Source organism: Heptranchias perlo, chromosome 40 (genome assembly GCF_035084215.1).
Source record: "Heptranchias perlo isolate sHepPer1 chromosome 40, sHepPer1.hap1, whole genome shotgun sequence".
Taxonomy (NCBI): domain Eukaryota; kingdom Metazoa; phylum Chordata; class Chondrichthyes; order Hexanchiformes; family Hexanchidae; genus Heptranchias; species Heptranchias perlo.
In genome coordinates, this window is record NC_090364.1 from 10,899,576 (window position 1) to 10,921,980 (window position 22,405).

At 47.4% G+C, this 22,405-nt stretch overlaps 1 protein-coding gene across 1 annotated transcript in view; it reads left to right on the forward strand.

Annotated features, from left to right (window-relative positions):
• The first annotated feature begins 522 nt into the window (after nucleotides 1-522).
• LOC137305425 (transmembrane protease serine 6) overlaps nucleotides 523-22,405 on the forward strand; it is a 53,571-nt gene continuing 31,688 nt past the window's right edge. The window contains exons 1-8 of the mRNA XM_067974251.1: nucleotides 523-594; nucleotides 1,386-1,497; nucleotides 9,320-9,462; nucleotides 10,479-10,546; nucleotides 14,693-14,853; nucleotides 17,912-17,953; nucleotides 20,738-20,942; nucleotides 21,564-21,700. Of these exons, the coding sequence (XP_067830352.1) occupies nucleotides 523-594; nucleotides 1,386-1,497; nucleotides 9,320-9,462; nucleotides 10,479-10,546; nucleotides 14,693-14,853; nucleotides 17,912-17,953; nucleotides 20,738-20,942; nucleotides 21,564-21,700 (940 nt within the window). The remainder of the gene's footprint in view (nucleotides 595-1,385; nucleotides 1,498-9,319; nucleotides 9,463-10,478; nucleotides 10,547-14,692; nucleotides 14,854-17,911; nucleotides 17,954-20,737; nucleotides 20,943-21,563; nucleotides 21,701-22,405) is intronic.

The following is a 22,405-nucleotide window of genomic DNA, read 5'->3' on the forward strand; positions in this document are numbered from 1 at the left end:
GGTCAAGAGATGAGTCAGACAGCTGTGCTCCAGCTGCCACCACCACCACAGCTAGGATCTTCTGCCAAGTGTGATGGCGGGTGTTTCTTGTGCCCACCTAGGGTGGCTGATTGCCTGTGGCTCAGTGAGTAGCACTCTCGTCTCCAAGGCAGAAGGTTGTGGGTTCAAGTCCCACTCCAGAGACTCGAGCACCAAATCCAGTACTCCAGTGTAGTACTGAGGGAGTGCTGCACTGTCGGAGGTGCCGTCTCTCACATGAGACATTAAACCATGGCCCCCTCAGGTGGATGTAAAAGATCCAATGGTGTTATTCGAAGAAGAACAGAGGAGTTCTCCCCAGTGTCCTGGGCCAATATTTATCACTAAAACAGATTATCTGGTCATTATCACATTGTTGTTTGTGGGATCTTGCTGTGCGCAAATTGGCTGCAGCGTTTCCCACATTACAACGTTTCAATAAATGCACTTAATTGGCTGTAAAGCGCTTTGGGTCATCCTGAGATTGTGAATGACGATATATTAATGCAAGCTCTTGGCACCCTGACCCGAGACGAGCAACCCGGCTGCAGTGCACTGTCCACCGGGAGCCTGCCGGTAACACGTGGAGAGACTGACCCCAGAAAGTTCACCAGTGTCAGTGCTCACCGGGGTGGGTGGGATCAAAACCCTTAAAGAGGAAAAGAGAACTCAGGAGAAAAGAAGACATTCGTGCCAGAGACCCATGTGCCAGCTTGCCATGTTTCCAGTTGTAGTGGAGGGGAAGGGCCTCAGGAACATGGCTCACAACTGAAAAAGACACCTTGGATTTTTCTGAGGCCAAGGGGTGTCAGTGCATCAGTACGGCCAGTGATTCAGCCCTCAGCATCGCACAAGCCGCCTTGCCATTTCGCAGGTGTCCAAATGACTCCCTCATCCTGACTGGGGTCGCCAACTCTGGTTGGACGTATTCCTGGAGGTTTCATCACATGACCTCCTGCTTCCCACCGCCCACACTCCCGCCATTGGTCGCCCGACATGTCCATCCTGGCGGTGCCCCGCCTCCCCACGGCCAATTGGGAAACGGACAGACTCTTTGTTACCCGATTGGATGATTCTTGACTGTCAGTCAAACAGCCTTTTTGCCGAACTCCAAACCGTTATAACTAATAAGCGAAGAAAATGTGGGAAAAAAAGTACACGATTTGGTTTAATGCCCCTATCTATGATTGCTCTCCCGGGGTCTTGCTCGCAACAGTGTTCTGGAGGTTAATCGTCAATTCCTGGAGACTCCAGGACAATCCTGGAGGGTTGGCAACTCCTAGTCCTGACTGTGAGGAGAGCTCAACAGAACAAATTAAAATATTGCAGTGATGATGGGTTTTCTTTCCCCCCACCCCCCCCCCCAGCAGGCAATTCCCACAAAAACTCCAGTGAGAAAGAAGAGGACGACAGTGATTCTTTCTCTCCTGTTGATACCAATCCTGGTCACAGTAGGCGTTGTCCTCTGGTACTTCCTGGGTAAGTGATCTCTCTGCTTCTGACAGCAAAAAAAACCACCCTCCTGTATGTCAACAGGGAAGAGCTAATTGGCATCAATGTCGTCAAGATGTCATGAGGTAGACTCCCTTCCTGTTCAGCGAATAAATTATTGGTAACGCGCCGAAGGCGGTGACACACAACAGCCTCAATAACTTGCATTTATATAGCGGCCTTAATGTAGTGAAACATCCCAAGGTGCTTCACAGGGTCGTTATCAAACGAAATTTGACACCGAGCCATTGGGGCCCGTTTTAATGGCACAAAAATCCCAGGGAATTATGGCGCCATTATTACTTACCCCACGTCATAATTTCCTGGGACTTTTGCACCGTTTCACCGAATCAATAAACAGTTCCTTATAATAGCTCTGCCCTCCCCCAGTTGAAGTCAATGGCGATCCACGAGTTTGCTCAACAAACCCGACTCTGATCATCCCTGCTGCTTAAACCGTGACAGAAGGTCGCTGGTGGGCCATCGGTGACGTGGTAGAGACAGAGCTAATGGGTTGACCATGCTTTACATTAACGATCGTAGCATGGTAATGGTGGTCAAATGACTTAACATTGCAAGGCTTTGTATATTCTAAGTGTCTGGCTTAAAACTGGGAACAATTTAATACAATGAGGCCCTGCGTACAGGTAGGACTCCCTGTAGTACAAAGATAGCGGTCGGCTGTACCCCTTCTGATTCTCCACTGGCCTCGCTGCGATGTATTCAAATCAGTTTTCCAGTAAATGCTGGCTTAAATTCACCACTGGTGGAACGGCGTGAACGACAGTCTAAATTATGGCGTCCGCCGTCAATGTCGCCATTGCAGGAATACCTGGTTTTGGCAGCGAGAGAGGCAGTGCCCCTGACGGAGTAAACCCACAGCAAGGGCCGAGTTCCAATTGTCCCAGATTGTTTCAGATTGTCCTGTCACTCGACTCAAAGAGAAAAGCGGTGAACTAGCAGTCAACTTGGCAACACGGGTCATTGGGAGTCCAACCATTTTCATTCACTGTTTGGTCTTCTACGTTGGTCTGACTGATGACCTTCAGTCAGCATTGGGCGACTAGTTCTATTATTTGAACATTGATGGTTATCTTCCAATGCTCAGTGTGGTTGCCCCCCCAACTAACTCAAAAGGAGTAAGGTTCACAGTAGTTAATTTTCCACAACGTGTAACAAAGGCCAGCCTTTAACTGTAAATCACCTCGCAGGGTAAGCACAGTTCATAAAGGAACAAGTGAAAAGTCAATTTGAATTCTGTGCAAAAATTCTGCCACTAAATTGTCCCACTGGCCTTGTAGGGGCTGACCTTGTGAGACTGGGGGTTAAGAAACATTGTTGGGCAAAGCAGATGGAGTCTCGTTCTGCATCGTATTAAACCCGACCTGTGCCTGGTGGATCCGAAAACGAGCAAAATGTTCCCTCCAGGAGTGACGTCTCTTACCAGAAAATTCGCCTGAAAATATAAATTGGGGAAAGGAAATGCTTTCTTCTTCTGTATTGTGACCAATGTTGTCGGACCCAAGTTTTACACCCTGTCCGATTTTACCCTTCGTTAACTTCAGTGAAGGGGTGTAGAACGGGAGTCCCACATGGTTCCCACTGGGCGGGTTAGGTTAAAGTTGGGGTTTCTGTTTCTCCTGTATGACTTTGATCTCCCTCATTATGCCCCCTTTTGTCTCCTGCTCAATATTTCTTCCGTCATTTAAACATCTCCGGTTCTCCGCCCGAGCATGCAAAGGCCATTCTCTCTTTTCCTCTTTTGTGCTTTTTATTTTCTCTCCCTTCCCCTTTTTCCCTTGTTCTGTTCCTCTTTGGGGGCTGGAGTAGGCGTGAATAGCTAAAGGGGGATAGGTAGAGAGAGAACTCTGAAATACTCCTGTGGTCCTGAGAGCCTGGTGGAAGAAAAGGTAGCAGGTCATAAGAACATAAGAAATAGGAGCAGGAGTAGGCCACACGGCCCCTCGAGCCTGCTCCACCATTCAATTAGTTCATGGCTGATCTTCAACCTCAACTCCACTTTCCCGCCCGATCCCCATATCCCTTGATTCCCTTAGAGTCCAAATGATGCAGCACAGAAAGAGGCCATTCAGCCCATCGTGCCTGTGCCGGCGCTTTGAAAGAGCTATCCAATGAGTCCCACTCCCCTGCTCTTTCCTCATTGCCCTGCAAATGTTTCCCCTTCAAGTAATTATCCAATTCCCTTTTGAAAGTTATTAATGAATCTGCTTCCACCGCCCTTTCAGGAAGTGCTTTCCTGATCCCTAGGTTGCCCTGATCCCTCAGTGGTTTAATGAATTTAATCTAATCAGTAACTAAGCCCTACTGACCAGGAAAGTTCATGGTTCAATCTCTTGTTTGTGTTCAGATAGCTGATTTCAGCTATGGCGGCAGTAGGGAGAGCTACCACTGACCTCGGCTCTATCTGGCCTAAGGTGAGGAAACATCAGGAAACATCACCCCATGTTCCTGCTCACGGTTCCTATCCAGTGACACCTTTAAGAAGAGCACATGTGGACATTAGCTGAGGAGAGGATTGGGGTTTTTTTTTTTAGCTATACAGCCAAATTACTCAGCGACCCTCACTGTCAAGGGTCAAAGGTGACCAAGGGTGGGCCAAGACCACTCCGCCAATAACGTTCTGACTGGGGAAGCGCCAATGCTCCCACCCCCTCCCATCCCCAGAAACACCGGCACACCCATCCCATATCGCCAGCGCCTGCTGCCAGGGAGAAAATGGGAGCTGCAGTTAAGGTTAAAGTCACTGCTAAGTTCGGAGGGCTGCGGGGAACTTAGTCAAAGGATGAGCTGCAGTTCCTCAATCTTGCTTTGAGCTTCATTGGAAGGGCGTAGAAGGCCATTGGAGAGAGGCCAGTGTAGGAGGGGGGGGGCGGAGATTTGAAATGATAAAGTAACAGAGAGCTCGGGGTCACGTCTATGGATAAGAATGGGAGTGTTCAGCAAAGCGATCTCCCAATCTACATTTGATCTCCCACGACGTAGAGGAGATGGCGCCGTGGGCCACGAATACAGTGTGGAGGTCGGAGGGAGGATAAGTAAATTGCTGCCTCAAACAGGAGGAGTGTTTGGGGCTGTGGATGGTGGTGTGTGAGGAGGTGAATGGGCAGGTCTTGCATCTCCTACGCTTGCATGAGAAGGTCAAGGGGAGCAGATGGTAGAGGCAATGGTCCCTTTGGAATGCTGAGCGGGGAGTGGAGGGGAAGATGTGTTTGATGGTGGGATTGACTTGGAAAAGGCGGAAGATGATCTAACTTATTCTCTCCCAGCACCTCAAACAGTGGAACTTCTTATCTCACTCAGTCTGTCCCTCTCTCTCTCTCGCTTGCAATCTTCAAACTTAATGGAACCAAACTTGACATCGCTTAATCATTGCTTTCCTGATCTTCTTTCCATCCTTGGTGACATCCTGCTCTATGACCTTTGACCTTTCATCTTGGTTTCCCAATTGAAAGGATGTGCAGGTAAATAACAGTGGACTTTCAGGAGAGGTGAAAACACTGATGCTTTGGCAGGCAAGCTGTGACTCTTTCGTTGATCACGAGAAGGGAAATTGTTAAGGCTGGGAAAATTCTTTTGGAAGTTGCTCGCTGTTTGGTTCCATCTGATTTTCTCTCCCACTCCTCTGAAGACTGCTCCTCATGCTCGGGCGGGGTGCCGCAGGCACCAGCAGCAGCCCAGTACCTTATTCAGGTCGTCATGCTTCATGGGTGTGCCTAGACGGTGAGCGTTGACAAGCTATTCAACCACAAAAGGCATCACAGATGAGCCTGATCCTGTGGCACTATTTCGAAGACGAGCAGGAGGTGCTCTCCCTCGGTGACCTGGCCAATATTTATCCCTCGACCAACATCACTTTTATAATAAAACAAATCAGATTATCTGGTCGTTATCACGTTGCTGTTTGTGGGATCTTGCTGTGCGCCAATTGGGTTGCCGCGTTTCCTACATTACAAGAGTGACTACGCTTCAGAAAAGTGCTTCATTGGCTGTGAAGCGCTTGGTGGCGTCCATAAAAGGCTAAACACTTGTTCTTTACATTTACACTGTAATACCCCCGTGCGATGTTGTAGTGACAGAATTAACCTAGAGTTTCACTATCTGTAGCATTAGATTGTGGCGCATACTCGGTTCAGTAACACAAAATAAAACAGCAGCCAATAAAACAGTTAATACTGTGCCAATTAACACCCTTAATGTTTTATTTTCAGTTACAATCGATAAATATTTTTACACTATCTTCCAACTGCACTTGTTTTTGACACCAATGCACAATTGCTTTTGTTTTTCGCACAATTAGGGTAGATAACCGTGGAATAAACAACCAAAAAGGTGTCCCTTTGGGGCGCGGAGAGCAGGTGTGAGTCACTCAGCTTGAATTACGGTCTGCTAAAATAAGGCCAAAAGCCTATTCGGAGTTCTGTCGCCCTGGCAACCAGTAAGCACAAGAGACTTTGTCAACTCGCTGTACAAAATAACAAAGCCAGCTTGTTGTGATCCTTCCAGCCACTCTTTTGTGTCAAATGTTGTCTAGGACACAGGGTCAGGACACAGGTGAGCAGACAGCAGGGCCACATGGGGGTTGCCAACCCTCCAGGATTGCCCTGGAGTCTCCAGGAATGAAACGTTAATCTCCAGGACACTGCTGCGAGCAACGCCCACGAACAAAATCATAGGGGCATTAAAAAAAACGATTGTGTGTGATGTTTTTTCCATTTTCTCTAAAAACACTTTTGTTTATTAGTTAGAAAGATATTGGAGATGGGCGGTGCCATTGGAGGCGGGAGGTCATGTGATGAAACCTCTGGGAATACGCCCGACCAGAGTTGGCGACCCTAAGCAAAAGTTATGGTGCCATGGCTGTCACCCATCCTTTGCTACCTCTCCAAGTTGCCGTGTGTGAGATTCAAGGGCCTCTTTGCCACAAACATAAGAACATCAGAAATAGGAGCAGGAGTAGGCCAATCGGCCCCTCGAGCCTGCTCCGCCATTCAATAAGATCATGGCTGATCTGATCCTAACCTCAAATCTAAAGAACTCAAGAAGTAGGAGCAGGACCCGGCCACTCAGCCCCTGGGCCCGCTCCGCCACCCACAGGGCCTTGACCGATCCGAACTCAGCTTCATGTCCAATTTCCTGCCCGCTCCCCGTAACCCCTAATTCCCTTTACTTCTAGGAAACTGTCTATTTCTGTTTTAAATTTATTTAATGATGTAGCTTCCACAGCTTCCTGGGGTAGCAAATTCCACAGACCTACTACCCTCTGAGTGAAGAAGTTTCTCCTCATCTCAGTTTTGAAAGAGCAGCCCCTTATTCTAAGATTATGCCCCCCTAGTTCTAGTTTCACCCATCCTTGGGAACATCCTTACCGCATCCACCCGATCAAGCCCCTTCACAATCTTATATGTTTCAATAAGATCGCCTCTCATTCTTCTGAACTCCAATGAGTAGAGTCCCAATCTACTCAACCTCTCCTCATATGTCCGCCCCCTCATCCCCGGGATTAACCGGGTGAACTTTCTTTGTACTGCCTCGAGAGCAAGTATGTCTTTTCTTAAGTATGGACACCAAGGATGGGTTGTCTCGGGTGAGATGGGGCCTCCGCCTGCCTGGCGCCCGTGACACACACCCCCGCCCACCCCGACCCTGGCTGATTGCGCAGGGTTATAATTTGGGAGGAAGCCGGGGCTGTTCCCGCTGCCTCTGGACCTGTCGTCCTCCGGTGAGCGGGGAGGGAAATCGCCGCGACACCTGTCACAGCTCGGCGTGACCGACCAAGCTGGCTGAAGATTAGAGACACCCCGTGATCGACTGCACGAGGCAAAGCAGCCCGTGGGCACCAACACTACACTGGCAGTCTACGGGCCCAGTGTTGCCATGGCACAAATGATGTGAAAGCCATTGTATAACGTATTACAGTCATTTGCATCTAATTGTAATACGCCTGCCCATATTTGGGTATAACTACCTTCCGCTTCATGTGGAAAACCCCAGAGAGGCAAGGGTATCCCAGAGAACGCCTTCTCTGTCCAATTTTCCACACCCGACTGCCCACATTAAGCTGCTTCACTTAAAGTATGAAAAAGACATTAGCAGAGTAAGCAATCCATCGGTTTATCAGCGTAATCTCAAACGAATTTCAGCCCCTGGGTGTCACCCATCTCGTAGACTGCAAAGAGTATCGCAACTGAACTCAACCACAATTCTAAAAACAACATTAGCTCCCTTTCCTGCAGAGAGTCACTGGACAGCGATCAAGGCCCAACCTGCTGCCTTCAACCATCTAGGAGTTGACCCTAGAACTTGCCTGATCTGCACGGCTCAGTCCCACGCCAAATTTGCCCATCGGAGCTGCATCTTCATTCTTTTAAATTTATTTTTCTTGCAAGCAAAAAGATAAACACCAGCAGAAAGCAACATGCATTTATATAACGCCTTTCATGATCTCAGGACATCCCAAAGAGCTTTACAACCAATTAAGTACTTTTGAAGTGTAGTCACTGTTGTAATGTAGGAAACATGGCAGCCAATTTGCGCACAGCAAGGTCCCACAAACAGCAATGTGATAATGAGAAGATAATCTGTTTTATTGATGTTGGTTGAGGGATAAATATTGGCAAGGACACCAGGGAGAACTCCCCTGCCCTTCTTCAAAATAGTGCTGTGGGATCTTTTAGGTGCACCTGAGAGGGTAGATAAGGCCCTCCGTTTAACATCACAACTAAAAGACAGCACCTCTGACAGTGCAGCACTCCCTCAGTCCTGCATTGGAGCGTCAGCCTAGATTTTGTGCTCAAATCTCTGGAGTGAGGTTTGAACCTACAACCTTCTGGGTCAGAGGTGAGAGGTGAGAGTGCTACCCACTGAGTCACAGCTGACACCTGGGTGGGATAAATCATCGAATCGTACAGCACGGAAACAGGCCATTTGGCCCATCGTGCCTGTGCCGGCTCTTTGAAAGAGCTATCCAATCAGTCCCATTCCCCCTGCTCTTTCCCCACGCCCCTGCAAATTTTCTCCCCTTCAAGTATTTATCTAATTCCCTTTTGAAAGTTACTATCGAATCTGCTTCCGCTGCCTGAATTCCAGGTCATAACAACTCTCTGCATGAAAAAATGTCTCCTCATTTCCTCCCCGTATTTTTTTGCCAATTATCTTAATTCTCCTCTGGTCACTGACCCTCCTGCCACTGGTAACAGTTTCTCCCTATCCACTCTATCAAAAACCCTCATAATTTTTGAACGCCTCTATCAAAATCTCCCCTCAAATATTTCCATGTTTTTATTTTTTTATTCATTCATGGGATGTGGGCGTCGCTGGCGAGGCCGGCATTTATTGCCCATCTCTAATTGCCCTCGAGAAGGTGGTGGTGAGCCGCCTTCTTGAACCGCTGCAGTCCGTGTGGTGACGGTTCTCCCACAGTGCTGTTAGGAAGGGAGTTCCAGGATTTCGACCCAGCGACGATGAAGGAACGGCGATATATTTCCAAGTCGGGATGGTGTGTGACTTGGAGGGGAACGTGCAGGTGGTGTTGTTCCCATGTGCCTGCTGCTCTTGTCCTTCTAGGTGGTAGAGGTCGCGGGTTTGGGAGGTGCTGTCGAAGAAGCCTTGGCGAGTATTTGAAAATAGTACTTTGGTGGCTGAGGGTTTATAGTGCAGGAATACTGCTCCTGTAGATGACATTGGCCCAGGTCAAAGTTCATCAATATTATGGACAGTCTTATTCCAACCAGGACGACTGGCCAAGTCCAGTGACAACCTAACAAAAACTTTTTTTTTATCTCATCATCAGTTGAAAAGCCAAAAATCGATAGCCCTAAATTCGGTGTGCAGTATGTGGGAAGGCTGACCATAGTGAACAAAGATTTTGACTATAATTATGCTGACAAAGCGTCTGATGTGTTTCAAAAGGAAACTAAGGACATCGGGAAAACGGTGAGGTTACAAAAAATGCTTTCTTTTGATTATTTTTTGAACCAACAGATACGGTTCACCTGTTTAAGGTCCAGAGGCCGATATCAGCACTGATAAGCAAAGTTTGCCTAACGGGATTGGGAGGGTAGATTATCGGGTCAGTTCCAGCGATGAGGAGGCGTAAAGTGTGCGTAACCGAGTGGGTGTTGATGCGTCACATCAGATTTCTGCCCATTTGATGTCCCAGAAGCACCGATCAGTTAATTATATTAAAATGAGGCACCGCCCACATCGTTTAAGTGTTCACGGAATTTCCTAGAATTTTCCAGCATTCCCGCCTACATAAAATGGCACTCAGGTCTGCCGGGGTGTGCTATAGTTACATAGAGCCTACAGCACAGAAATAGGCCATTCGGCCCAACTGGTCTATGCTAGCATTTACGCTCCACACGAGCCTCCTCCCACCCCTCTCCATCTAACCCTATCAGCATATCCTTCTATTCCTTTCCCCCTCATCTAGCTTCCCCCCATAAATGCCTCTATACTATTCGCCTCAACTAATCCATGTGGTTCCACATTCGAACCACTCTCTGGGTAAAGAAGTTTCTCCTGAATTCCCTATTGGATTTATTAGTGACTATCTTATATTTACGGCCCATAGTTCTGGTCTCCCCCAACGAGTGGAAAGTGGGGTATATAAGCAGCAACCTTTGGCTATTTTTGATCAATTTTACTTGCTGTTTAAAAAAAAAACTTCTTCCCTGTTTCTATTTGGTTGGGGTGCTGTTATTTTTTTTCATATGTTCATGATTTTGAACTATTGGCCCCAATATTTACTGGGGGAACAAGGGCCTCGATTTTCAAGTCCTGGCCGTCCGTTTATCAGGACAAGTCGGACGGCTATGTGTCGAATTTCTCTTGCTGGCTGGTCCTACAGTCCATCAGTCCTGAATGGAATGACAAACATGAAGGAAACCTACATTGAAAAATGTCAAAAAGAGTGACCGAATGAGTTGCTACAAATATTTCTCTTTTAGATCAAAGAAGCTTTCACCTCTTCGGATATCAAATCGTATTACAATAAATCGAAGGTCTTCACTTTTGGGTAAGAAATTTTTTATTTCTCACATTTCTTGTCTTCCCACCATTCGGTATTGCAGCTAAGGTCACGTCATCCGGTTTGGAAGTCAGCCCTACAGACCAGGAACGTCCGGTGTTTGAACCCTGGTGATCGCATGTGAGATAAGGTATGGGCACCCAAACCAGGGAATTAGGGAGGTTTCCCGCTTCTAGTCATTATCCGTTGACTCCTGTTGTAAAGTGCCCATGTGGATATTGGATGGGGACAGGGCTGGACATGATTTCGATGTCCTCCTCTATCGAATAGCCTATCAACTATCTGGGTATTGAGGGATGGCTACTTAGACAAGGTACTGAAGGGCTTTTTTATTACTCGTTCACGGGATGTGGGCGTCGCTGGCGAGGCCGGCATTTATTGCCCATCCCTAATTGCCCTTGAGAAGGTGGTGGTGAGCCGCCTTCTTGACCCGCTGCAGTCCGTGTGGTGACGGTTCTCCCACAGTGCTGTTAGGAAGGGAGTTCCAGGATTTTGACCCAGCGACGATGAAGGAACGGCCGATATATTTCCAAGTCGGGATGGTGTGTGACTTGGAGGGGAACGTGCAGGTGGTGGTGTTCCCATGTGCCTGCTGTCCTTGTCCTTCTAGGTGGTAGAGGTCGCGGGTTTGGGAGGTGCTGTCGAAGAAGCCTTGGCGAGTTGCTGCAGTGCATCCTGTGGATGGTACACACTGCAGCCACAGTGCGCCGGTGGTGAAGGGAGTGAATGTTTAGGGTGGTGGATGGGGTGCCAATCAAGTGGGCTGCTTTATCTTGGATGGTGTCGAGCTTCTTGAGTGTTGTTGGAGCTGCACTCATCCAGGCAAGTGGAGAGTATTCCATCACACTCCTGACTTGTGCCTTGTAGATGGTGGAAAGGCTTACGGTGTCTAAGAACATAAGAACATAAGAAATAGGAGCAGGAGTAGGCCAATCGGCCCCTCGAGCCTGCTCCGCCATTCAATAAGATCATGGCTGATCTGATCCTAACCTCAAATCTAAAGAACACAAGAAGTAGGAGCAGGACCCGGCCACTCAGCCCCTGGGCCCGCTCCGCCACCCACAGGGCCTTGACCGATCCGAACTCAGCTTCATGTCCAATTTCCTGCCCGCTCCCCTTAACCTCTAATTCCCTTTACTTCTAGGAAACTGTCTATTTCTGTTTTAAATTTATTTAATGATGTAGCTTCCACAGCTTCCTGGGGTAGCAAATTCCACAGACCTACTACCCTCTGAGTGAAGAAGTTTCTCCTCATCTCAGTTTTGAAAGAGCAGCCCCTTATTCTAAGATTATGCCCCCTAGTTCTAGTTTCACCCATCCTTGGGAACATCCTTACCGCATCCACCCGATCAAGCCCCTTCACAATCTTATATGTTTCAATAAGATCGCCTCTCATTCTTCTGAACTCCAATGAGTAGAGTCCCAATCTACTCAACCTCTCCTCATACGTCCACCCCCTCATCCCCGGGATTAACCGAGTGAACCTTCTAACATCTGTGGAACTTTAGCCCATGATGTGACGCAAGCTTTAGGAGAAGAGGAAGAAAATTCATTCAAACTCAGTCAGTCACTTTCGCTCTGCATTATACCTGTTAGAATGGTGATTCATCATTCCATGGGGAAAAATGGCATTGTCCTTTGTTGGAAATAGTTATACAACTTTAAAGATCTTAGTATTTTAAGTCAGTAGATGACTCTACACCTCAGCTCAAAAGTGCATCGTGGTAAATGTGAAGTGACAGCTTGGCTCAGTTGGAAGGCAGTGGGTTCAAGTCCCACTCCAGAACTTGAGAGCATAATCTAGGCTGATCCTCCAGTGTGGCATTGGGGAAGAGGCATTAAACCGAGATCCCATCTGGATGCTCACGTCAATGTTAAAGATCCACCTGTTTGAAGATGAGTAGGGAGTTCTCCTGGTGTCCTGGCCAATGCATCTCCCTCAAATAACGCATCAAAAATCAGATGACCTGCTTAGTCGTCATCTTGTTGTTTGTGGGATCTGAGAGCTACAATTGCCCTTAATTGCCAAAGGCACTGGACATCAAAGTAATTGAAGGAATCGATGCTCAGTTTGGGTTCCGCCAGGACCACTCGGCTCCAGACCTCATTACAGCCTTGGTCCAAACATGGACAAAAGAGCTGAATTCCAGAGGTGAGGTGAGAGTGACTGCCCTTGACATCAAGGCAGCATTTGACCGAGTGTGGCACCAAGGAGCCCTAGTAAAATTGAAGTCAATGGGAATCAGGGGGAAAACTCTCCAGTGGCTGGAGTCATACCTAGCACAAAGGAAGATGGTAGTGGTTGTTGGAGGCCAATCATCTCAGCCCCAGGACATCGCTGCAGGAGTTCCTCAGGGCAGTGTCCTAGGCCCAATCATCTTCAGCTGCTTCATCAATCACCTTCCCTCCATCATAAGATCAGAAATGGGGATGTTCGCCGATGATTGCACAGTGTTCAGTTCCATTTGCAACCCCTCAGATAATGAAGCAGTCCATGCCCGCATGCAACAAGTCCTGGGCAACATCCAGGCATGGGCTGATAAGTGGCAAGTAACATTCGTGTCAGACAAGTGCCAGGCAATGACCATCTCCAACAAGAGAGAGTCTAGCCACCTCCCCTTGACATTCAATGACATTACCATCGCCGAATCCCCCACCATCAACATCCTGGGGGTCACCATTGACCAGAAACTTAACTGGACCAGCCATATAAATACTGTGGCTACAAGAGCAGGTCAGAGGCTGGGTATTCTGCGGTGAGTGACTCACCTCCTGACTCCCCAAAGCCTTTCCACCATCTACAAGGCACAAGTCAGGAGTGTGATGGAATCCTCTCCACTTGCCTGGATGAGTGCAGCTCCAACACTCAAGAAGCTCGACACCATCCAGGACAAAGCAGCCCGCTTGATTGGCACCCCATCCACCACCCTAAACATTCACTCCCTTCACCACCGGCGCACTGCGGCTGCAGTGTGTACCATCCACAGGATGCACTGTAGCAACTCGCCAAGGCCTCTTCAACAGCACCTCCCAAACCCGCGACCTCTACCACCTAGAAGGACAAGGGCAGCAGGCACATGGGAACAACACCACCTGCACATTCCCCTCCAAGTCACACACCATCCCGACTTGGAAATATATCGCCGTTCCTTCATCGTCACTGGGTCAAAATCCTGGAACTCCCTTCCTAACAGCACTGTGGGAGAACCTTCACCACACGGACTGCAACGGTTCAAGAAGGCAGCTCACCACCACCTTCTCAAGGGCAATTAGGGATGGGCAATAAATACTGGCCTCGCCAGCGACGCCCACATCCCATGAACAAATAAAAAAAATAATTCACTGTAGAAGAAGTACTGAGAGATGTGATAAGGTATGCCTTAGCTCATCTGCTGCTGAAACCCTCATCCTTGCCTTTGTTACCACTGGACTCAACTGTTCCAATCCTCTCCTGGCCGGCCTCCCACCTTTCACCCTCCGTAAACTTGAGCTCATCCAAAACTCTGCTGCCCGTATCCTAACTCGCACCAAGTCCCGTTCACCCATCATCCCCGTGCTCACTGACCGACATTGGCTCCTGGTCCAGCAACACCTCGATTTAAAAATTCTCATCCTTGTCTTCAAATCCCTCCCTGGCCTCGCCCCTCCCTATCTCTGTAAACTCCTCCAACCCTACAACCCTCCGAGATATCTACACTCCTCCAATTCTGGCCTCTTGCGCATCCCCGATTTTCTTCGCCCCACGAACGGCGGCCGTGCCTTCAGCTGCCTGGGCCCTAAGTTCTGGAATTCCCTCCCTAAACCTCTCCGTCTCACCGCCTCTCTCTTCTCCTATAAGTCGCTCCTTAAAACCTACCTCTTTGACCAAGCTTTTGGTCACCTGTCCTAATATCTCCTTATGTGGCTCGGTGTCAAATTTTGTTTGATAATCGCTCCCGTGAAGCACCTTCGGATGTTTGACAATGTTAAAGGTGTTGTTGATATTATATAAATACATTCTTTTTCTTCTTTAAAGTTCATATCTTGAGTTGATTTTTGCCGGGACAAGGAATCCACAGGATTAGAAAGGAAATGTTTACTATTTAATGTTGCTTACAAGTCGAACCTCTCACAAATGGACTTCTCTTCTGACAGTAAAGGTAGCCTGATGTCATATTTCTGGTTGGATTTACGAGTAACAAGTAAGGAACGGGAAAAGCTGACTGAGGATTTGGTGAAGTCATCACTCAACAAAAACTTACAGGCTCCTGGAACGGCAGACTACCAGATACAGCCAGAATCAACAGCTATAACTAGTCAGTAGTTTCACATCATTGTTTCAATACATGTTTTCAGTTACTTCCCTATTAGGTAACGGTATTAAGGGTTACGGAACCAAGGAGGGTAGATGGAGTTAAGATACAGATCAGCCATGATCTAATTGAATGGCGGAACAGGCTCGAGGGACTGAATGGCCTCCTCCTGTTCCTGTGTTTTTCCTCTGTTTCCCTCTCACTGACTAGGACTTTTTCCTTCTACCCTTCCCTTATTCTTCAATTTTCCCTTTCTCTCCCCCTCCTTTTAGGTGCCCAAATCCAGAATCCTTGGCTGAGGAGATAGCCACCCGTTCCCAATCCTCTGTCAATGCTACTATGAAGCCAGTGGCCTCGGAGGCCCTGAGAGTGGCCACCAGAGTGACTCGTAAAAACACAAGAAAGTACGGAACGAGATAAAGGGCATTTGGCTCATGAAAGCAATCTACTCTACCGTAGCCTTGATTCGAGCTATGAATTATCTCCTTCGGGAAAGGTTCCACTCGTTTTGTTCATGCCCTTCCAAAGGCAAACTCCAGAATGTCTCTCTAACCTGCCTTCCTACATTACTGATCCTACACCACTTCCCTTCTTTGACATGACACTTCCATTGTCCCAGCATATTCCACGCAGCTTAGAATGATCATTGTATAGATCTCATCTAACCGGCAATCTAGATCTTAATCAGATACTTACCCTGCTTTAATAAAAATGTCAGTTGATTCACCATTAACCATTTTAGCTTCTGTGGGGAGAAACATTCCTTTTAATCACAAGTCATTGGAACATAGGAAGGAACTTAGGAACAGGAGTAGGCCATTCAGCCCCTCGAACCTGTACCGCCATTCAATTAGATTATGGTTAATCTGTATCTTAGCTCCATTTATCCGCCTTGGTTCCGTAACCCTTAATACCCTCGCCTAACTAAAATCTAGCAATCTCAGTTTTGAAATTTTCAATTGGGGGAGAGAGTTCCAGATTTCCACTGCCCTTTGCGTGAAGAAGTGCTTCCTGACATTACCCCTGAACGACCTAGCTCTAACTCCCCCTTGTTCTGGCTCAACGGTCAGTAAAGGGTCATCCCATATGCCTCCTATAACAGCAAGGCCAACCTGTGTAGATTGGCAGGGTGTGCCGGAACTGGGCCACAGTTCCAGCATCAGTAGGCCAGTTCCTGACCTCAACCAAATTAATATTCACTCATCGTAATATTGTTGCCTTGAACTTGAACCAAATGGGATCGTGGTTCAGCAAGTCTGCTGGGATGCGGAGAAACTGCAGCAAACTCCAAGGGATCAGTGGAAGGAAAACAATAGATGGAGACACACAAAGTGGCAACTCTCTTTGTGTTTCAGCTCAACCAAAGCTGGAGGTTAATTGATCCTCCGACTAGCTTTGAGTCTGAATGTTCAGTTCCGTTGTCCTGTCCATTCATCTGAAGTCAATCAGTGATCCCAACTTTGATGTAGAGGTGAGAGGGTGGTCTATGTACTTTGATGAAAGCACGAAGGAATAAAGGGGGAATTCAGACTAATAACAACTGTAAAAATGCTTTATTTATGTTCATTACATTTCTAACTCTTCCCAAATGAATATCATAAACGCCGGCATAGACCAGTTGGGCCGAATGGCCTATTTCTGTGCGGTATTTTCGATGTAACTCGCTCATGGTGGGATTTCCTCAGGACACTATGTCCTTACTCTGTTGGACTCAGCCATCCTGGAAAACCCTCCAAGAAGACGATGTTGCCTCTTTACTGGTTTATTGTCTTTGTCCCCACTGTGTACAATACTCCCCTATGGCACTTGCACCATAAAGGAGAGAAAACTATACAAGCCTTGTGATGAAAACACTCACAGGGTCCAGCACCACGTGAAAGGGAGAAACGGGGGGTTGAAATCCTGCTGTACCCTATTAGTAACAAACACGTCAGTATGAAATTCCTCTCCGCTTTTTTTAATGAAAAGAAAATGAATGGGTTAATGCTTCACTGAAATAACAACAGACATGTTTATCACCTGTAACACACGGCAAGATTTCAACCCATGAGACTGCTACACATTATGAGCAAGGTCACTTCATTGTACGTTGTGTATATCCTACTTTTAACTTGCACAATAATGTTGGATTAAAAAAGGCCCTTCAGCCCATTTAATTTGATTCTTCCAGAATACCAACCCTACTGTCTTCCCATTGCAGCATCTAGTTGTTTTTCAAATGAGTTCAGTGTCCTGACCACAACCACTCTCCCTAATAACCTGTTCCAATCGTTAATCATCCTCCCAGTAAAGAAGTACGAACCATCACTTGTCCTACATACATGTGAAACATAGAAAATAGGAGCAGGAGTAGGCCACACGGCCCCTCGAGCCTGCTCCGCCATTCAATCAGATCATGGCTGATCTTCGACCTCAACTCCACTTTCCCGCCCGATCCCCATATCCCTTGATTCCCCTAGAGTCCGGAAATCTATCGATCTCAGCCTTGAATATACTCAATGACTGAGCATCCACAGCCCTCTGGGGTAGAGAATTCCAAAGATTCACTGCCCTGAATCCTACATGTGTCCTTCCCCAACCCTGAACCTGGGCCCTATTTTCCTTATATATCTGAAAGCATTGCTTTGGGACTACTTTTTCTCTCCCATTAAATATATCCGTCTAGACAATCCTTCCCCGTACCTTTAGCCGTCTAGGCCCTAAGCCCTCCCCAAACCTCTTCGCCTTTTCTACCTCTCTCTCCTTCTTTAAGACGCTCCTTAAAACCTACCTCTCTGACCAAGCGTTTGGTCACCTGTCCTAATACCTCCTTCTTTGTTTCGGTGTCAATTTCTTGTTGTCTAACTACGCTCCCGTGATGCGCCCCGGGACGTTTTACTACGGTAAAGGCGTTGTATAAATGCACGTTGTTGGTGTCCCCTTTTAGATGTCTCTTTTCGAGATTGAGACAAGTAATCGCTCGTAGATCTTTACTCCAATGCCAGGGATCAGCCTTGTTTGGTCCCTTTGTAACAAAATGCCTCCGACTTTCATTAGCTCTGTTTTTTTTTTGCTTTTACAGAACTATCGGCAAAGGAATTGAACACTTTAGCAAAAGCAGCAGGTATGGATGCAGGAGACCTCGTTGGGGCTGAGTTACAAGCCAGGAATTCAATTTCAGAAATGTAATCTTCCAACTGTCGTCCTACTTCACCTGTTGATGGCTGCTCAAACTGGGCTACAGTTCCACAGGCCCCACTAGTCATAGCCCTCTGGTACCTCAAAGAGCAGCCGTTCTTTATCTTGGAGCCCAGAACAGACTGTTTGATCGTTGGTGTGGTGGATAATCCTGACTTCGCACCCAAACTCTTGATTATTCACAGCCGGCGTGCAAAAGCTTTGTGTCTGGAGAGCAAATTCATGAAATCTACCCCATGGTGTGTTGCCATGATCTGTTACTAGGCCCTAACTAAACTAAACTAACTGAGAGGTTATAACTATCAGGAAAGACTGAAGAGACTGGGGATCTTTTCTCTAGAAAAGAGTAGACTGAGGAGTGACCTCATACAGGTCTTTCAAACAGGGTAGAAGTAAAGAAGATATTTCCACTTATGGGGGAGTCCAAAATTAGGGGTCATAAATATAAGGTAGTCGCTAATAAATCCAAGAGGGAATTCAGGAGAAACTTCTTTACTCGGAGAGTGGTGAGAATGTGGAACTTGCTACCACATGGAGTAATTGAGGCGAATAGCATAGATGCATTTAAGGGGAAGCTAGATAAACACATCAGGGAGAAAGGAACAGAAGGATATGCTGATAGGCTGAGATGAAGTAGGGAGGGAGGAGGCTAGTGTGGAGCATAAACGCCGGCATAGACTAGTTGGGCCGAATGGCCTGTTTCTGTGCTGTAAATTCTATGTAAGTCACCATATGTTTTAGTGGCTGCACAGTATAGAGCAGAGTGATAAGCATAATTTTAAAGGATTAGCAAATATTTGGAATGTAAGAGTGGATTTTGCAGTCCTGGTGAAGTGGGGCCAGGACCAGAAATCTGCAAGTTCAAAGTTTGCTGATTTCCTGTGTCACTGGCTGCTATTTTCCAGGGTTGGACAATTTGAATGTGGGTACCTGGTCCAGCTCATACCAGCAAGGGAAAAATTCCCACAAGGCTGCAACCTTTAAAGGGAGAGGGTCAAATTTTTAAATGGCTGTGATCCTTTCAACATAACTTGCTGCAAATCGGGGCAAATACTGTTTCAGCCTTCGTCGAAGGATTTTACAGATTTTGTTTGGGGGAGAGGGGTGAGGATAATAATTGATGGAGCCTGTGAGCCAGCGATGGAGCAATGCTGTGTCTGATCTCCTGTTTGGTGACTGGCAAAGTGGAGGTGGTGCTGCATGAGTTGCTGTGAGGAGGGTCTCCTTGTTTGCTACTACAGGGAACTCTTCTGAGAGGGCAACAGAGAGGCACTGTGCCTGTTGGCAGGGCTGAACCCTGCGCACAGCTCCTGCTAGGCCTAAAGACAGTGGCAGGGAAAAGTTGGCACAATCTGGACAGGTAAGACTACCCAACAGTTCCATGCACCATGTCGCAGTGTGCTGCCTGTAAACCTCTTCCACCTTCACTGCTCAACCCCGACCGAGCCCAAACGCGGCCTTTCATTTCATTGCATGCGTGGCCCGTGCTTCAGCAGGGCACACATTCAAGTTGCAATTTACAATTGAAAGCCTTGGCTCGTTCACCTCTTCCAAGGACTTCACACGTTAACTCATTGTAACACAACCTGGCCTCATGGTGTACGGTCACTCACTGACACACAGTATGTGCTGGAGGTTGGGCACATGCCTGTCACTGTGGATGCACACCTTCAGCTTACAGCATCTTCTCTACTTGCGTGGCACAGAATAGACCCAACCTGGAGAAAGGCTCAGAAATCGCAAGCCCTTAAGAAGAGACCACCACAGACATCTTGGCATCAAAGAGCATGCAGGGACGATGGGAGGATAAAGTAGAAGGTGCCATCTCGTTTGTTTTGCCCCTTTCTCACTCACTGAAGGCGCGCGCACAGATCTCACGTGCAGTGTCTTACAGTGTAAGCTCTGTTTGAAAGTGTCTCTTGGAGTCAGCGTCGTAACACGTATCCCTTTTGTGGTGGTGCGGCCTGCTGGCACTCACGGTTGTCCAGAGCAAGACCGCAGCGCACAGCACCACGTATCCTTCTCACCAACAGCCGGCACTAGCACAGGTCAACACATCCCAAAGGAAGCAGCATCGGGAGAAGCAGAGTGCAAAAACCCCATGAAAAGTTTCAGGAGTTTCACGGCATGTGGAGCTCTCTTTAAATCCATTCGAAATGTACTTAGAAGGCAACAGTGAAATCCTGGCCAAAAAAAAAAGGCCAACAAATTGTGTCAAGGATTCCTTTACATATTTTAAATAAAGTCCAGGGCCTTAAAGACAAGCGAGAACACTCTTGAGCACAACCTTGGAATCATAGAACGGTTACAGCACAGAAGGAGGCCATTCAGCCCATCGAGCCCGTGCCGGCTCTTAAGCAATCCTGTTAGTCCCATTCCCCCGCTCTTTCCCCGTAGCCCTGCAAATTTTTTCCCTTCAAATATTTATCCAATTCCTTTTTGAAAGCCACGATTGAATCTGCTTCCACCATCCATTCAGGCAGCGCATTCCAGATCATAACTACTCGCTACGTTTAAAAAAAAAGGTTTTCCTGGTGTCGCCTTTGGTTCTTTTGCCAATCACCTTCTTGAGATTGGAAAATTGTGGAAGGAATCAGGCCTGAGGCCTACTCCCTCAATTTTCTGGAACCCACTGGAAAATCAGCCCCGTGCGATTGATGCTTTACTCTCCTCCAGGACTTGCGGCTTATTTCTGTTTTGTTGCCTTCAGAGTGCCACACGTACAGGTTCATCAGCTCAGACCGCAGCGTCACCCTGAAGGGACCTGACTCAAAATCCAGCAGTTGCTTCTGGCACCTGCAGGGCCCTGCCGGCCTGTTGATCAAACTGCGCCTGGAATGGGTGCAGAAAGGCTGCAGAGACCGCATCGTGGTGTACAACGAGGTTAACGCCATTAGCCGCACGCTCTTAACATCGTGAGTAGCTCGGGTTTCTCTTTCAAATTTACTTGTCTGTTCGCCCAAGGGGAAGGCTTCTTCTGGTCGCTACGTGAAGTAAATTCATAAACCAGTTCTTTATAAATCGCTCCCCTCTGATGTACCGGGGCTAAAAGGGTTAAATTATGAGGACGGGTTGCATAGACCAGGCTTGTCTTCCCTCGAGTTTAGAAAATTAAGGGATGATCTAACTGATTTGATAGAATAGAGAGAGAGAGAAACTATTTCCCCTGGTGGGGGGAGTCCACAACAAGGGGGCATAACCTTAAAATTAGAGCTAGGCCGTTCAGGGGTGATGTCAGGAAGCATTTCTTCACACAAAGGGCAGTGGAAATCTGGAACTCTCTCCCCCAAAAAGCTGTTGAGGCTGGGGGTCAATTGAAAATTTCGAAACTAAGATTGATCGATTTTTGTTAGGCGAGGGTATTAAGGGTTACAGAACAAAGGCGGGTAGATGGAGTTAAGCTACAGAACAGCCATGATCTAATTGAATGACGGAAAAGGCTCGAGGGGCTGAATGGCCTCCTCCTCTTCCTATGTTTCTATGTCTTTCCCTCTGCTGGTTTTGTTAACTCTTTGCTCTATTCTCTCTCGGTCTAGGCTCTACAGATGTAGCTGGAAGGAACCGGTGGTGGAGGTGTTCTCATCTGCCAATGTGATGGCGATCATTTGGAAGCAGGGACAGTACAGCTACTATGATCCATTTATACTTTCTGCACAGGCCCTGCCAATGCTCGGTAAGAGAATTAGTGCATATCACCTTGACAACCAATACTTGGGTTTTCACTCCCGGCCGTTAACCAGTGCCCCCTCCTGGATAATCTACACATTTGGATATTGGACGATCCCTTGGGTTGGTTTCTCCTGAGCGTAGCCCACGATGGCACAGGCTGCCTCAGGGCAGACCAATGTTGTAGCGGGGACCTGAGCAAATGGCCTAACACCTGCTTCAGGCGTTGGTAAAGCTTCTTGTTTGTCTTTGTCCAATATGGCGGGTGGCGCCCTTCCAACCGGAAGTATGCGCACGCTTCCTGACCGCCATTTTGAGGTCTTAGTAGGCCGCGTGGTGTCTGAAAAATGGCCCAATTTCTAGGCCATTATATCCTCTGGTTGGAGAGTCAGTAACGAGGGCTCAAAAATTAAAAATTGTAACTGAGAGTGAGGAGAAAAGTTAGGAGAAGTTTCTTTAAGTGGAATGGTGTTTGAGCATTAAATACTTGAGGCAGAGCAAGATATGGGGATATAGGGAGAGAACAAGGCTGTGGAATTAGTTTTGTGTAGCTCTAGTAAAGAGTCAACAACAACAACTTGCATTTATACAAAGTAAAACGTCCCAAGGCGCTTCACAGGAGCGTTATCAAACAAAATTGGACACCGAGCCACATTAGATATTAGGACAGGCGATCAAAAGTTTGGTCAAAGAGGTAGGTTTTAAGGAAAGT